General features: G+C 34.5%; 1 protein-coding gene across 5 annotated transcripts in view; it reads left to right on the plus strand.

Moving 5' to 3' along the window:
• SBF2 (SET binding factor 2) overlaps nucleotides 1–15,957 on the plus strand; it is a 440,997-nt gene that overhangs the window by 218,946 nt on the left and 206,094 nt on the right. For all 5 annotated transcript variants that reach the window (XM_057749271.1, XM_057749273.1, XM_057749274.1 and 2 more), the window contains 2 exons: nucleotides 14,137–14,269; nucleotides 15,542–15,650. In XM_057749271.1, the coding sequence (XP_057605254.1) occupies nucleotides 14,137–14,269; nucleotides 15,542–15,650 (242 nt within the window). The remainder of the gene's footprint in view (nucleotides 1–14,136; nucleotides 14,270–15,541; nucleotides 15,651–15,957) is intronic.

Consider the following 15,957-nt stretch of genomic DNA (forward strand, 5'->3'; position numbering starts at 1 on the left):
GATGGTTTGCCCATAATTTCTCCTATTCTGTAGATTGCCTTTTCTTTTGCTGGTTGTTTCTTTTGCTGTTTAGAAACTTTTTAGTTGGTGTAGTCCCACTTGTTTATTTTTGCTTTTACTGCTCGAGCATTGAGTGTTACATCCAAAAAATCACTGCCGGGACTTCCTAGGTGGTGCAGAGGTTAAGAATCCGCCTGCCAGTGCAGGGGACATGGGTTCAGTCCCTGCTCCAGAAAGATCCCACATGCCACAGGCAACTATGCCCACATGCCACAGCTGTTGAGCCTGCGCTCTAGAACCTGTGAGCCACAGCTGTTGAGCCCATGTGACGCAGCTACTGAAGCCCACGCACCTAGTGCCTGTGCTCCGCAACAAGAGAAGCCACAGCAATGAGGAGCCTGCGTACCACAATGAAGAGTAGCCCCTACTCGCCACAATTAGAGAAAGTCCGTGTGCAGCAATGAAGACCCTACACAGCCAATAAATAAATAAATAAATAAATTTATTTAAAAAAAATCATTGCCAAGACCAATATCAGGAAGATTTTTGCCTGTTTCCTTTAGTAGATTTATAGTTTTGATTCTTTTATTTACGTATTTAATCCATTTCATGTTATTTTTTGAGTGGTGTGAGATAGAGGTCCAATTTCATTCTTTTGCACCTGAGTATCCAGCACCACTTGTTGAAGAGACTATCCTTTCACCATTGAGTATTTTTGGCCTCTTTGTCAAATATTAGTTGACTGTATATATGTGTGAGTTTCTGTATTCTCACTTCTATTCCATTGACCTGTGTGTCTATTTTTATGCCAGTAGTATACAGTTTTGATTATTGTGGCCTTGTAATATAGTTTAAAATCAGAAATTGTGAAACCAGCAGCTCTGGTCTTCTTTCTCAGGATTCCTTTAGCTATCCAGGGACTTAAACAAATTTTAGGATTGATTATTTTTTGTATGTCTATGAAAAATATAATTAGAATTTTGATCGCATTGAATCCATAGGTGGTTTGAGGTGGTGTGTATATTTTAACAGTTTAATTCTTCTGATTTATGAACATGGAATATATTTCCTTTTTTTGTGTGTCTTCAGTTTCTTTCATCAAAGTCTCATAGTTTTCAATGTACAGATCTTTTACCTCCTTAGTTAAATTTATTCCTAAGTATTTTATTCATTTTGATGCTACTATAAATGGGATTATTTTATTTCTTTATCAGATATTTCATTGTTAGTGTATAGACATGCAACTGATTTTTGTATGTTGATTTTTATATCCTGAAATTTTACTGAATTCATTTATTAGTTCTAACAGCTCTTTGGTGGAGTCTTTAGGATTTTCTATGTATAAGATCATATCATCTGCAAATAAAGACAGTTTTACTTATTCCATTCTGATTTGGATGTTTTCTATTTCATTTTCTTGCCTAATTCCTCTGGCTAGGACTTCCAGTACTGTGTTGAAAAGGAGTGGGCACCCTTTTCCTATTCATGGTCTTAGCAGGAAAGCTTTCATGCTTTCACTGTTAAATATTCACTAAGATGTTAGCTGTGGGCTTGTCATGTATGGCATTTATTATGTTGGGGTATGTTTTTTCTATACCCAATTTATTGAGAGTTTTTGTCATGAAAGAATATTGAATCAGATGTTTTTTTCTGCATCTATTGAGATAATCATAGGTTTTTTTTTTATCTTTAATGCTATTAATGTGGTATATCACATTGATGGATTTGTATACGTTGAACTATCCTTTCATCCTGGGAGTAAATTCCACTTGATCATTGTATATAATCCTTTTAATGTGCAGTTGAAGTTATTTTGCTGGTATTTTATTGAGAATTTTCACATCTATGTTAATCAATAATATTGACTGCAGTTTTCTTTTTTAATAGAGTCCTTATCTGGCTTTGTTTTTGTTGTTGTTGTTCTTCTTGGAAATTAATACAACTGCAGACTTTTTAAATATAAATTTTTATGTTTAAATTCTTTGACTCACAGAAAGTTGCTAAAATGGTACAGAGAATTCTCAAGTATACATCAGCTACCTTCCCCCAATAATAATGTCTTATATAATCATAGAACATTATAACAACCAGGAAATTGATATTGGCACAATACTATTAATTGAGGGAAGGAGTGACATTTCTCTAAGTAGACCATCTCATGTAGTTTTTTTGTGTGTGGGTTTTTTTGTTTTGTTTTTGTTTTTTGAGGTTTTGTTTTTGTTTGGGGGGGAGGGTTTGTTTTTGGCTGCTTTGTGTTTCACTATAACTATATTTATGATTAATCATTTTTTGACAGTTTAAATGTCAGCTGTTTGTCTTGGGGATTTGAAACAAATTAAATCTTCTCACTAGTCTGTTTGGGAGCACTTTTCTGAAGAAACTTCTTACCATGTTTACTTTATTCCAGAGTTCTAAGAATTTCTAGGGAAGAGTGTTTCAATTTAAGTTTTTGTAATAAATAGCACAAAGAATAAAGTTTCTGTGATGCCTATCTGTCAGAGTATATTTTTCTCATCAAATGCTTACAAACCCATTACCACGTGCGAAGTCCTGTGCTAGGTCACTAGTGATATAAAGATGAAATAATCTCAGCCCTTATCCCAGATACTTTTAGCCTAATGAAGAAACAGATACGTTTTAAAAATTATGGTACAGTATAATTAGTGCAGTAATAGAGATACTAAGAGCTAACTCTTATTAGCTAGAAAAATGAAGAAAGACATTCCAGTCAGAAAGAAGAGCATAAACAATGGTATAGAGCCATGATAGGCCTTCATGAAATAGTAAGACGTTTAATGAATCTTGAGCATTCAGAAGTAGTCAGAATGTTATCAGGAAATTAATTGCTTTCTTTTCGAAATTAAACATTAAATATTTATGCTAGTTTTGGAAAAGGAACCATTTTTAAAATACCAAAGACTGACAGTCATTGACCAATGGAGTACTTGTTGACTAATGTACTACACTTGCTAGAATTACACATAAAGTATGTGCTTGCTACATGATATCATTTGAAGACAGTTCAGAAGAATCCTGATTCAAAATTTTCTTCTCCACTTTCCTTTTATGGCATTTAAATGCTGCCACTAAGTAGTTACCTCTATCTTTGAATTGAATTATTCTTTGGTAAGTGCAAATGTCTGAGGCAGGATCGCTATTAACTGTTATCCCTCATTGTCACAAAGTTCTCTTGTCTAAAATTACATTTTGCTCTTTTTTTTTTTTTTTGGCCCCACACTGCACAGTATGTGGGATCTTAGCTCCCCCAACCAGGGATTGAATCCACACCCCTGCAGTGGAAGCATGGAGTCTTAACCACTGGACCGCCAGGGAAGTCCCTCTTTGAGCACTTTAGAGATTAATATTCTTATAAAATATGGTTCATTCCAACAATTAAGTATGCAACTTACAGATGGTGGCAGGATAAATTATCCTCTTTCCTGTACTCTGTAGCATTTTGTGCAGGTCTCTATTCTGTTGTGTATTAACTATTTTTTTTACCAACTTGCCATCTTTACTGAACTGTGAGCTCCTACGAACCTGCCTCAAATTTCTTTACATCTATCCCCAGAGTTTAGCAGTTTCTTGTATTTCTCAACAGCTAGGTAAAGATTTAATAGTGGAGGGAAGGGATGAAAGGGGAGAAGAAAGTTTTAATTAAAAGAGTTCATTTTGCCAAGGCAGTTGCCTCCTTTTTGTTCCTTGCTTTAATTCTCCAGTTATTCACTGTATATTATTCTCTTCCTTTGTTTGCTATTCTGTTCCTAAAGTCTCGTTTGCTTCCTGCTTCTTAAATTTAAGCATTAAAGTAGATTTAAAAACCTGGTCAATCTTAAGAGACACAGACTAGGAACCTGGGCCGTTTGGGGTTGATGTGATTAACTTTGACCCAGAGAACCAGTTGTGGTGTTCAACAAGGAAAGAAATATGCTACACCTTTTCACAAAGTTTTGCTTAAGTTGATCTTCTATGGATTATTACTTGGGCTATATATATACAGTTTTAGATTTGAATTCTTTGTGGACATAAGTATTTTTTAATTGACTTCTTATATTTAAAGATTACCACATTGTTAAACTCTACTTATAAGTATGTAAAGTGTATTTTATTCAAGGGAATAAGCCCTTGTTCTTAACCACTAAAATATACCCCTGCATAGTTGCCCAGTTCAGTTACATTTCTTAGTTACTTTTTACTTAGAAGATTTCCACTTATGTTTGGAAATAATATACTGAATTTGTAACAAATATTAAACATTGCCTCTCAGTGGTGGTTACAAAACTAAACTATATAAAGCTTTAGATAATCTGGGAGGGTAGGGATTTTGTTTTTCTTCATTATTGTATTCCTGGCATCTGGAGCATAGTAGCTACTCAACAAATAATGATCGAATGAATGAGAAATCTCCTTTTTTCATGACTTGTATTAAGCCGTGACCATTATTAAGTTTTCTCCATTGTGGATTGACAGAAGTATAGTCAGTTGTTTAAGGCTTTTAAAAGTATAGCCTGTCTTGAAAACCATGGTTTTCAATTCCTCAGTTTGCCCATTTGAAAGCCAAGACATAGTGTTCTATTTGTATAGAGTATCGTTATTCAGAGAAGGGGAGGATTCTGGAGAAAAGTTTTTGGTATTGTTTTCTTCAAAACGGGTAACAAATGTGTTCATTAATGTTTGATGCTATGAATTTTAGAACTTTAACCCCTAAAGAAGAGTTAAGATCAGGAAGTAATTTTTCAGAATGTTTCATTATTTGAATAATCAACAGGATGTGTATGTACCATTGTAGTGAAATCAGTAGCAATTATCACTGGAATGTTTGTTTTTCATATTGTTTTCTCTACTGTTATTGTGTAGCTTTGGGTGAACATTGGCTACCAAAGACTAGGAAACAATTCAAGGTTATTTAGAAAACTGATTATGACTAGTAGTTCAAAGAAAATGAATTTGTAAGTAACTCTGTGAACACAGCAACAAGTGTTGCTAGTTAGGAATAAAAACATTAATGTAAAAAAAAAAAATTAATGTAATTTCTTAAAATATTTGAGATTGTTGATTATCTAAAACTGAAGAATGCATGTGATATTTAAAAATATAAAATTTAAGCAATCCTTCAGTTACTCAGAGGTAAATTTATTCTATATTATGTTAAATAATTTTTTGGATATTGAGAAGCTTACCCTTTAAGCACTAGCATCATTTCTAATACATGAGACATAAATTCTCTATTAGTAAGTATAGTGTAATATTTCACCCCTTGATAGCACAAATCGATTGTTTTTACTGATATAAGTAGGATAGAGTCCCTTAAAACTGCATGCCTTCTTCATAGTTTATCTAATACTACATGATGCTGACTCTGAGTTTTATTTTCTGATGGATTATCTTTTTTGTGGGGGATTACAGAGGGTTCAGGTGGGAGTGGAGAGGGAAAAGTTCTTCCCTAGAGACTTCAGGAAAAAAGCTTGGACTCCTTCCTATGGTATACAAATCTTCATGAACCTGCCCTTGGCAAAACTACTTCTAGGTCTCTCTGAGTGCCTTTTCCTCCCTCAGTCCTGTGTTTCTTTGCACATGGTCTTCTGTCAACTTTGAAAGCCTTAATGCTCTTTTCTCCCTGCTTCTAACTTCTGCTTATCCTTCAAAATACAACTCGAGTATCAGTTCCTTTAGTTGGGCCCCATATAATCATAAAGGTCCTTAACAGATGGAAGAGGGAAGCAAGAGTCAGTATCAGAGTGGTGCACTCTGACATCACACGAGGGAGAAAGAGGCCACCGGCCTTAACCAGCTTTGATGATGGAAGGGCACCATGAGCTCAGGAATGTGGGTGTGCTAGAAGCTGGAAAATGCAAGAGTATGTCTTCTGACTTGCCGAACTTTGAGATAAATATTTGTGTTGTTTTAGGCCATTAAGTTTGTGGTAATTTGTTATAATAGCCTTTGAAAATTAATGTAGATTTTTTTAATATAAATTTTTATTTTTAAATACTTTGACTCACAAGAAGTTGCTAAAATGGTACAGAGAATTCTCAAGTATACATCACCTACCTTCCCCCAACAATAATGTCTTATATAATCATAGTACATTATAACCACCAGGAAATTGATATTGCTACAGTACTATTAATTGAGGGAAGAAGTGACACTTCTCTGAGTAGACCTTATGTAGCTTTGACTTTTCAAAACTTATTCAGGTCGCACATCTTCAGAAAATAATATTAAATCAGTCATGATGGGAAGAAACAAAAAAAATATTGAAACTAAAAGCATACAGAAACAAACTCCATTTTCTTTCAAATGAATAACATAACCATACTGAAGAGGAAAAACTAATCAAAGTAACTTACAAACACACTATCTGACTATATAACCTCAGTTTTGGAGAGATTTGAGGAGAGAATTGCAAATAAATTGTTAACTTCTTTTTAGTTGGTGTGATTTTTTTTGAGTTAGAATGGCTGAAAAAATTCTGCAGTTTATATGTAATATAAGACTTAGCAAATGAATAAATGTGTTTGTGTTATTAGGATCCAGGGTTCTTACTGGAGGAAGGGACATAAAAATATGTATTGGAGTCAGTGGGGAGACCCTTTGAGAATAGATTGGAATTGAAAGTAATGATGTGGACTCAGAATTTCTCAAATATATGTGTGTATACATGTATATGTGTATGTGTCTCTCTGTCTCCATGTATATGTGTTCATGTATGTACATGTATTTGCTTTATCTGCAGAAGTAGCCCAGAAACAAAGACACCCTAGTAGAAACGATCTAACATTTACCCTAATAACCCAGAATCCTTGGTCTTTAACACCCTTCCTCACAAAAAGGGGCCACTTCTCCTTGGAGAAGTGGCTGACTTCAGAGCAGGAACAGGGTAGGTAAAATATGAGCCTGCATTATTTTGTCAAGCCAGAAAGGAAGAAAGAACTTTAAAAAAAAAAAAGTTCATATCACAGGACAGAGAACAGAGACACAGGAACTAGGTTTAAAAGGGTGCCCACTGTTAAATCTAGGACTTAATTGGCACAAAAATAATTAAGGGCAGTAATAACTTATAGACTATTGGAATAAAAAAACAGAAATCCATGAGTCCATACTGATAATGGATATATAAATAAACAGGTTAGTGGGGAAATAAATGAGGGTTCTGCTTATTGCAGGATGTTGAATGCTGACTGGTGAATGTGGAGGAAGTACTGGATTTGGAGAAGAATTTTATATTCATCTTAGTAAAGACTGATTCAGGTAGTAATTATCAATAGATGCTAAATCTAGGTAGAAATTTTGGTGAGGAACAAGATATTTGAGTGTTCTAAAGTGTCTGAACATATATTGCTTATTAGTTACAAGGAAAAATATGCAGTATACGTTGGAGAAGTTAGATAGCAATAAACAAAAGTTTAGGTGAACAAAATTGACATCATCAAGGATAATGATTCTGGTTATGGCAGTATAAAGAGTACAGAAAATCCTCTCCCCAAAGAATCAGTGAGAAACTAGACAAAAATTGTTGCATACAACTATTTCAGTGCTCTGGAAATTAACCAGAAGTAAACAACGAACTCAGAAGCATTTATTCATGCTAGAACTTTGGATAAGAATAATAGGAACCTGCAGCATTCTTACCTGGGGTGGCTCCCACCTTTCCCACATGTCAGTACTATCAGTGAAAACGATAGTTATGCCAGGGCGGGGCTGGCCATAAAACCAGCAGCTTTGCTGCCAAAACGGTGGAAAGCTTAGTCCCGCAATGTTGTTGTCAGGAAAAATAATACTGAATACAGTAGGAAATGAAAGGGAAAAAACTCTAATTATGCTTTTCTAAGTTATAATCGTATTTGGGGCTAGTGGTAGACCAGCTAGAAATTTAACAGGAAAATCCTGGCAATGAGAGAGTCATAGAAGGGCTAGGTTAGACTCAGCACCAAGATGGCAACATAGGAGGCTCCTAAATTTCACTCTTTCACAGACAGCTGCACACAGAGCAATTCCCTATGAGAGAAATCTAGAAACTAGTTAACTGACTCCTGTACCTTGGGCTCCTAAGAAAATACCCACATTGAAATGGGTAGGAATGATGGAGATACACTCTTGCTATAAATGCACTCCTTGCACAGCACCGTATAATGGAGAAGGTACACCCAATGCCCAGCTTCTCCCTGAAGAGCAAAGGGTTGGGGCCATACATCTTGCACATCAACTTCTTTTTTTTTTTTTAGATTAAAAATTAATCTTTTTTATTTTTAGAATTAATCAAACTTTTAGATTAGGCTAGATATAAATGATCCATTGCTGAAGCACAGAAAAAAAAAACTAGCTATATATATTACTAGTTTTCTACATTGTTGTTACAAAACTTGACTGACATCTGTGATGTACTCTGTAACATTTTTGAAATGATGAAATAGGTGATCAAGAGACTTGAAATAGTTCAGTACTTGTGTATAGGATTTTCTTCCATGAACTAGAAATGAAAAAAGTGACAATGTTTCCTTGCTCAAGTTACATTAAATGGATTCCCTTATATCACTTGCATTCATTTATTTTAAGCTCTTTATTGGAATATAATTGCTTTACACTGTTGTGCCAGTTTTTCAGGTACACCAAAGTGAATTAGCTGTATTTACACATACATCCCCATATCCCCTCCCTCCTTGCGACTCTCTCCCACCCTCCATGTCCTGGCCTTCTAAAGCATCACCCATCATCAAGTTGATTTCCCTTTGTTATACAATAACTTCCCACTAGCTACCTATTTTACAGTTGGTAGTGTATATATGTCTATGCTACTCTCTCACTTCGTCCCAGCTTCCCCTTCACCCCCCCGCCCCCCAACCCTTTGCCCTCCAGTCCATTCTCTGCATCTGCATCCTTGTTCTTGCCCTGTCACTGGGTTCATCAGTACCATTTTTTTAGATTCTGTATATGTGAGTTAGCATGCGGTATTTGTTTTTCTTTTTCTGGCTTACTTCGCTCTGTATGACAGTCTCTGGGTCTGTCCACCTCATTACAAGTAACTCAGTTTCATTCCTTTTTATGGCTGAGTAATATTCTATTGTATATATGTGCCACATCTTCTTTATCCATTCATTTGTTGATGAGCATTTAGGTTGTTTCCATGTCCTGGCTATTGTAGACAGTGCTGCAGTAAATATTAAGGTACATGTTTCTTTTTGGATTATGGTTTTCTCTGGGTATATGCCCAGTAGTGGAATTACTGGGTCATATGGTAGTTCCATTTTTAGTTTTTTAGGGAACCTCTAAACTGTTTTCCATAGTGACTGTACCAACTTACATTCCCACCAACAGTGCAGGAGGGTTTCCTTTTCTCCACATCCTCTCCAACATTTGTTGTTTCTAGATTTTTTGATGATGACCATTCTGACGGGTGTGAGGTGATGCCTCATTGTGGCTTTGATGTGCATTTCTCTAATGATTAGTGATGTTGAGCATCTTTTCATGTGTTTGTTAGCCATATGTATGTCTTCTTTGGGGAAATGTCTATTTAGGTCTTCTGCCCATTTGGGATTGGGTTATTTGCTTTTTTGGTATTAAGCTGCATGAGCTGCTTATGTATTTTGGAGATTAATCCTTTGTCTGTTGCTTCGTTGGCAAGTATTTTCTCCCATTCTGAGGGTTGTCTTCTTGTCTTGTTTATGGTTTCTTTTGCTGTGCAAAAGCTTTTAAGTTTCATGAGGTCCCATTTGTTTATTTTTTATTTTATTTCCATGATTCTAGGAGGGGGGTCAGAAAGGATCTTGCTTTGATGTATGTCATAGAGTGTTCTGCCTATGTTTTCCTCTAAGAATTTTATAGTGTCTGGCCTTACATTTAGGTCTTTAATGCATTTTGAGTTTATTTTTGTGTATGGTGTTAAGAAGTGTTCTAATTTCATTCCTTTACATGTAGCTGATCAATTTTCCTAGCACCACTTATTGAAGAGGCTGTCTTTTTTCCATTGTATAAGGTGCCCATGTGTGTGTGGGTTTACCTCTGGGCTCTATTGCCCCTCAAACTCCTAGCTCTAAAAGCCAAGAGAGCTTGTGTTCACAACTCCCATAGGCTGTAGAAAACAAAGAAGTAGTTCTTAATCGGCATATGAACATTTACTGTGGTTAGCCCTCCAGGCTCAGTGTTGTAGGAGCAGACAAAAACACCCATCTCCCAGTGTTGCCCTAAAAGGTGTTTTGACTGCATAGTTTACAAGGCTCAGCTTCTAATTAGCACAAAGCTAGGTGCTGACTGCTGTCTTCACTGGAGCCTAAAAGAAAAAAGACTCACTTCAGCTTCCAGGATACATATAGACTGAAGGTGAATCTACATAAAAATATGTCTCATGCAGATAGAAGCCAAAAGAAAGCACAGGTAGCTACGTTGATATCAGACGTAATAGACTTAAAGCCAAAAACTGTAATAAGAGAGAGAGTCATTATATAATGATAAAATAGTCAGTTCATCAAGAGGTTATAACAATTGTGAATATTTATGTACCCAACATCAGAGTACTTAAATATATAAAGCATATATTACAGATCTGAAGGGGAAAATTGACAGCAATACAATAATAGTAGAGGACTTCAGAACCCCACATTCAACAATGGATATGTCATCCAAACAGATCAATAAGGCAAATAGTAAGGACTTCAACAACATGTTATAGCAGATAGACCTAACAGAGATAGACAAAACCTTCCATTCAACAGCAACATAGTATACAGATTTTTCTCAAGCACACATTGAACATTCTCCAGGATGAATCATATATTAGATCACAAAACAAGTCAATAAATTTATGAAGATTGAAATCACATCAAGCATGTTTTTCAACTAGGATGGTGTGAAACAAGAAGTCAGTAACAAGAAGAAAGCTTGTAAATTCACAAATATATGGAGATTAAGCAGCATGCTCCTGAACAACCAGTGGGCCAATGAAAAAATCAAAACGGAAATCAAAAATATAAGACAAATGAAATTGGAAAAGCAAACACCAAAACTTACTAGATGCAGCAAATGCAGATCTAAGAGGGAATTTTATGGTGATAAATATCTACATTAAGAAAAAAGAAAGATCTCAAGCCTCCCAACTTTACATTCCAAGGAATTAGAAAAAGAACAGCAAATGAAGCCTGATGTTAGTAGAAGGAAGGAAATAACAAAGGTCAGAGCAAAAAACAAATGAAATAGAGAATAAAACAGAAAAAATCAATGAAACTTAAAGCTGTTTTTTAAAATAGATAAGTAAAATTGACAAACCTTTAGCTAGACTAAGAAAAATAAGAGAGAAGACTCAAATAAATAAAATCAGGTGTGAAAGAGGAGACTACTGTGCACACACCAACAGTTAGGTAACCTAGAAGAATGAATAAATTCCTAGAAACATACAATGTACCAAAACGAAATAATAAAGAAATAGAAAATCTAAACAGAACGGTTACTAAGAAGCAGATTAAGTCAGTAATCAAAAACATCCTCAAAAGAAAAGTCATGGACCACATGGCTTCTCTGGTGAATCCAACCAAAAATTTAAAGAAGAATTAATAGCTATCCATTACAAACTCTTACAAAAAATAGAGGTGGGAACACTTCCAACTCATTTTACAAGGCCAGCATTACCCTGCTACCAAAGCCAGACTTGGACACTACAAGAAAATGAAACTACAGGCCAACATCCCTGATGAACTTAGGTGAAAATGTCCTCAACAAAATATTGGCAAACCAAATTCAACAATATGATGAAGGATCATAGACCATGATGGAGTAGGATTTACTCCTGGGGTGCCAGATGGTTCAGTAAACAAATCAATAAATTGTTCTCTTTGAAATGGTTAATTTTATGGTATGTAAATTTTATCTCAGTAAAAAAAAAATAAAATTAAGGTTGTAGAAATGCTCCATATTGAATGGGAGTACAGAAACATGACAGCTAAATGGAATATCAACCTTAGAATGAATCCTGATGATAGGGGGAAAGCTGCAAAGAATAACATTGAGTCAGTGGACAAAACTGGAATTCAAATGTAAGATTAGACTTAAAATATTGCAGCATGTTAAATTTGCTGAGGATGATAACCACACTGTGGTTAAGAAAGACATTATTATTAGGAAAAACACACTGAAGTATTTAGGGATAAATGTCATGATGTATATACCTTCACATGGCTCAGAAAAATGTGTGAGTGTTTGTAGAAAGAGTCAGGACATGCTAGCACATAAGTAGGAATGTTAAAGCAAACAGATCAAAATTTTAACATTGGGTGAATCATTATGAAGGGTAAATGAGTGGTCTGTGCAGTATTCTTGCAACTTTTCTGTAAGCTTTAAATTATTCCCCCCCCCCAAAAAAATCATGTTTAACGTATCTGTGATCCAGTTTAATAAATGTAGCATCATGAATACAGTTGAAACTTCCTGTGTATGCCTTCTCATCCCAGAGATAAATACTGTCCCAAATTTGGTACTTTTTTAGTCCCAGGTGTATCTTTATATTTTGACTGTATGTTTGTATATACCTGAAAAACAATATATATTAGCATTCTGTATGGTAATATGTAAATGCTGTCATTCTATAGAATCACTTTACACCTACTTTCCTCACTCAATATTATATTTGGGAGTTATTCATGTTGATATATGTAGCACTAGCTCTCTTATTTTCACTGCTGTAAAGGTATCCCAGAAGTCTTGGTGATGTTTTAATCTATCTTAAATTCACAAGTATAAATGTCATAGACCTACCCCCAAAGCCATATCACTTGAAAATTGTATTTAAATTTCTTTAGTAATTATTTCATTTTATAGATTTCGAATAATAAAATTTTAGTTTTAGTTTTTTCTTTCAGTCCACATTTGCCATTTTCAGTCAGAGGAAGTTTACTTTATAATATGATTTTACTATAATTTATTCTTCATTCCTACATTTAGGATGTGTCCATTTTTTTCATTATTTAAACACTTCTACAGTGTGCCTTTTTGTACCTTTTCTTCTTGGGTGCATGTGAGAGAGTTTCTGTGATAAATAACTAATAATGGAATTACTAAAATTACTGTAATAACTAGATCATATAGTATGTGCCCCCTAACTTTATTTATATTCCTCACAGCAATATGTATGATAGTTCCTTTCCCTATGCTTCTCATAAAAACTTAGAATTGTCAGGCTTTGATTTTGGCGATTGTAGTAGGTTTAATATCATACCTCATGCATTTATTAGGTTGAATTTTTCTGACTATTAGAAGTGTTCGAGGGACTTCCCTGGTGACGCAATGGTTAAGAATCCACCTGCCAATGCAGGGGACACAGGTTTGAGCCCTGGTCCAGGAAGATTCCCACGTGTCATGAAGCAACTAAGCCCATGCACCATAACTACTGAGCCTGCACTCTAGCGCCCAAGAGCCACAACTATTGAGCCCTCATGCCACAACTAATGAAGACTGCGTGCTTTGAGCCTGTACTCCACAACAAGAGAAGCCACCACAATGAGTAGCCCCTGCTCACCACAATTAGAGAAAGCCCGTGTGCAGCAACGAAGACCCAATGCAGCCAGTAAATTAATTAATTAAAAAAAGAAGCGTTGGAGCTTCTTTTCATGTTTATCAGCCATTTTGTAAATTGTAAATTCATATTATTTTCTTATGTTGCTTTTTTCTTGTTGATTTTAGTGGAGATTTCTTAAATTTTCAACTATATGCTGTTTCCAAGAAGTAGAGAAAGGTTGATGTAAAAAGGCAGAAAAAAGATATATCAGGAAAATTTCAGCAACAAAACTGGTATGGTTATGTTAACATGAGACAAATAGACCTTAAAAGGGAAAAAAGTTATTAGAACAATGCCAAGCATCTAAAACAGAAATTTAAGTACAGACCTTGGAGATGAAGTTGAAAAGATGATAATAGTGTATTTCCAAAACTAATATATTCAATGAGTGTTACATTGATTTGAAGAATAAAGACAAACAAAACTGAAAGTTTGGGAAAACAAATACCCATAGGCTCTATGGAATTTATAGTTTAACCAACTATTTTTCTTCAGAGATTTTTAAAATATTGGCTTTTTCATTCCATGTCATTCTTTGTTGGCAGCACATATAAAATTAAATGCATTAGGTAAGCATTTGCTTTTTGTGATTTCAGGAATTCAGAATGTCCTCAGCCTCTTTTGTGCAGTCCTCACAGAAAATAAGGTTCTCTTCCATTCTGCAAGTTTCCAGAGACTTAGTGATGCTTGTAGAGCCCTGGAATCATTAATGTTTCCTCTTAAATATAGGTGAGAGTTTTTATTTGGTATTTTTATTTATTCCCAAATTATGCATTACTTATCAATGATCAGTCAAAACATCATAGCACAACAGTTTTGAATGGCAAGGGCATATTTTACAAAGTTTTGCTGTTGTAAGAGTCATGATTCTCATAGAAATCTAGCCTGGAATTTGGAATTTTTCCAAGTTGTCTATTATTGAGTGGTGATTTATTTCATGAAAAAATAATTAATTTGAATAGTATTGTCAGCAACATTTAATTCCCTTTGAATACAGTTGGAGATAAAAGTCTTAAGATAGTACACTCTGATTAATATTAAGGATTATTATTAATTTGGGGGTTATCATGGTATTATGGTTTTATTTTTAAAAGAGTCCTTATCTTTTTAGACATGTAGTAAAGTATGTATAAATGATATTATATCTGGGATTTGCTTCAAATAATATGGTAGGGAAGACAACAAAAATGGATAGAAATACGTATGTGACCATGCTTTGGTGATTGTCAAAGCTGAATTCGATACATGGGGCTTTATTTTCCTTTCTTGTCCCTATTTTGGGGCAGGGAGAGGAATGTTAATTTTTCGTAATAAAAAGTAAAAAAAAAAAAAAACAAAACCAGTCTAAACAGTGATGACTGAGAGTGCTGTAAGTAGAATATTCTAATATTCTTTTTTATCAATTTGATAATCACTATATCTAGGAAACTTAAGTTCATACCAACTAGAAAAAATTTAGACAGTCTACAGATTTTATTAAAACTTTTTTTTAACCTATGTGCTTTTCTTAACGTTTGGATAAGAGAGCATTCTAAACCTTCATTTTTGTACCTTGCCATTCTTATTGAATATAAAAATCAATTATAAAAAATGGAATTCAAGTGATTGTTTTATATACACAAATAAATCATCACCAGTATTGAGGGAGTGGTTCCATCAGGGAGTCAGTGTTTCCATCTGATGTCAGATTTCTATGTAAGGAAAAATTCTCTCAAGCAAGTTTGAAAAACCTAAAGAGACTGCTTGCCTAGGAGGGGTGAAGGATAAGGAAGCTGCCCGTGTTTACTTTGTATCTTGTTATGTCAGATCATATCTTTCACATGAAGATTTTTTAAAATCTTTTTTTCCCCAAGAATTTAATATCAAGAACCCTGAGAATATTATTGATTATTTCTAAACATAGGTAGGTAAAATAGGTAAAATTCACACAGCATGAAAACGAAAGCTATGTTGTATTATGGAAGAACAAATGTATCTCACGTATATTTTTATTATTTCCAGTTATCCTTACATTCCTATTCTCCCGGCTCAGCTGCTGGAAGTTCTGAGTTCCCCAACACCTTTCATTATTGGAGTACATTCTGTCTTTAAAACTGATGTTCATGAACTTGTAAGTATTCATCTTTAACTTGCCGGTTATTGAGGTCAGAGGTTTTTCATATTTTTTTGAGTCCTATAACATTTCAAGTAATTACTATTTTCAGATCTGTTGCAGTCCCAATAGAAAAGAGTGGCTGGAAGAAAAGCATCATTCAAAAATCTAAATATATTAATTTTTCCTTATAGCAAGTACAGGCGATTTATAAAATGAATTAATGTTTTAAAATTTCCCTCTGCAGGCATATTGTTTATCTTTCTTTATTCTTTATCCTGCATATGAGAAAGGAAGATAAAATTATCCATTAATTAGTAGTCTA

This window comes from Hippopotamus amphibius, chromosome 9 (genome assembly GCF_030028045.1).
Source record: "Hippopotamus amphibius kiboko isolate mHipAmp2 chromosome 9, mHipAmp2.hap2, whole genome shotgun sequence".
Lineage (NCBI taxonomy): Eukaryota > Metazoa > Chordata > Mammalia > Artiodactyla > Hippopotamidae > Hippopotamus > Hippopotamus amphibius.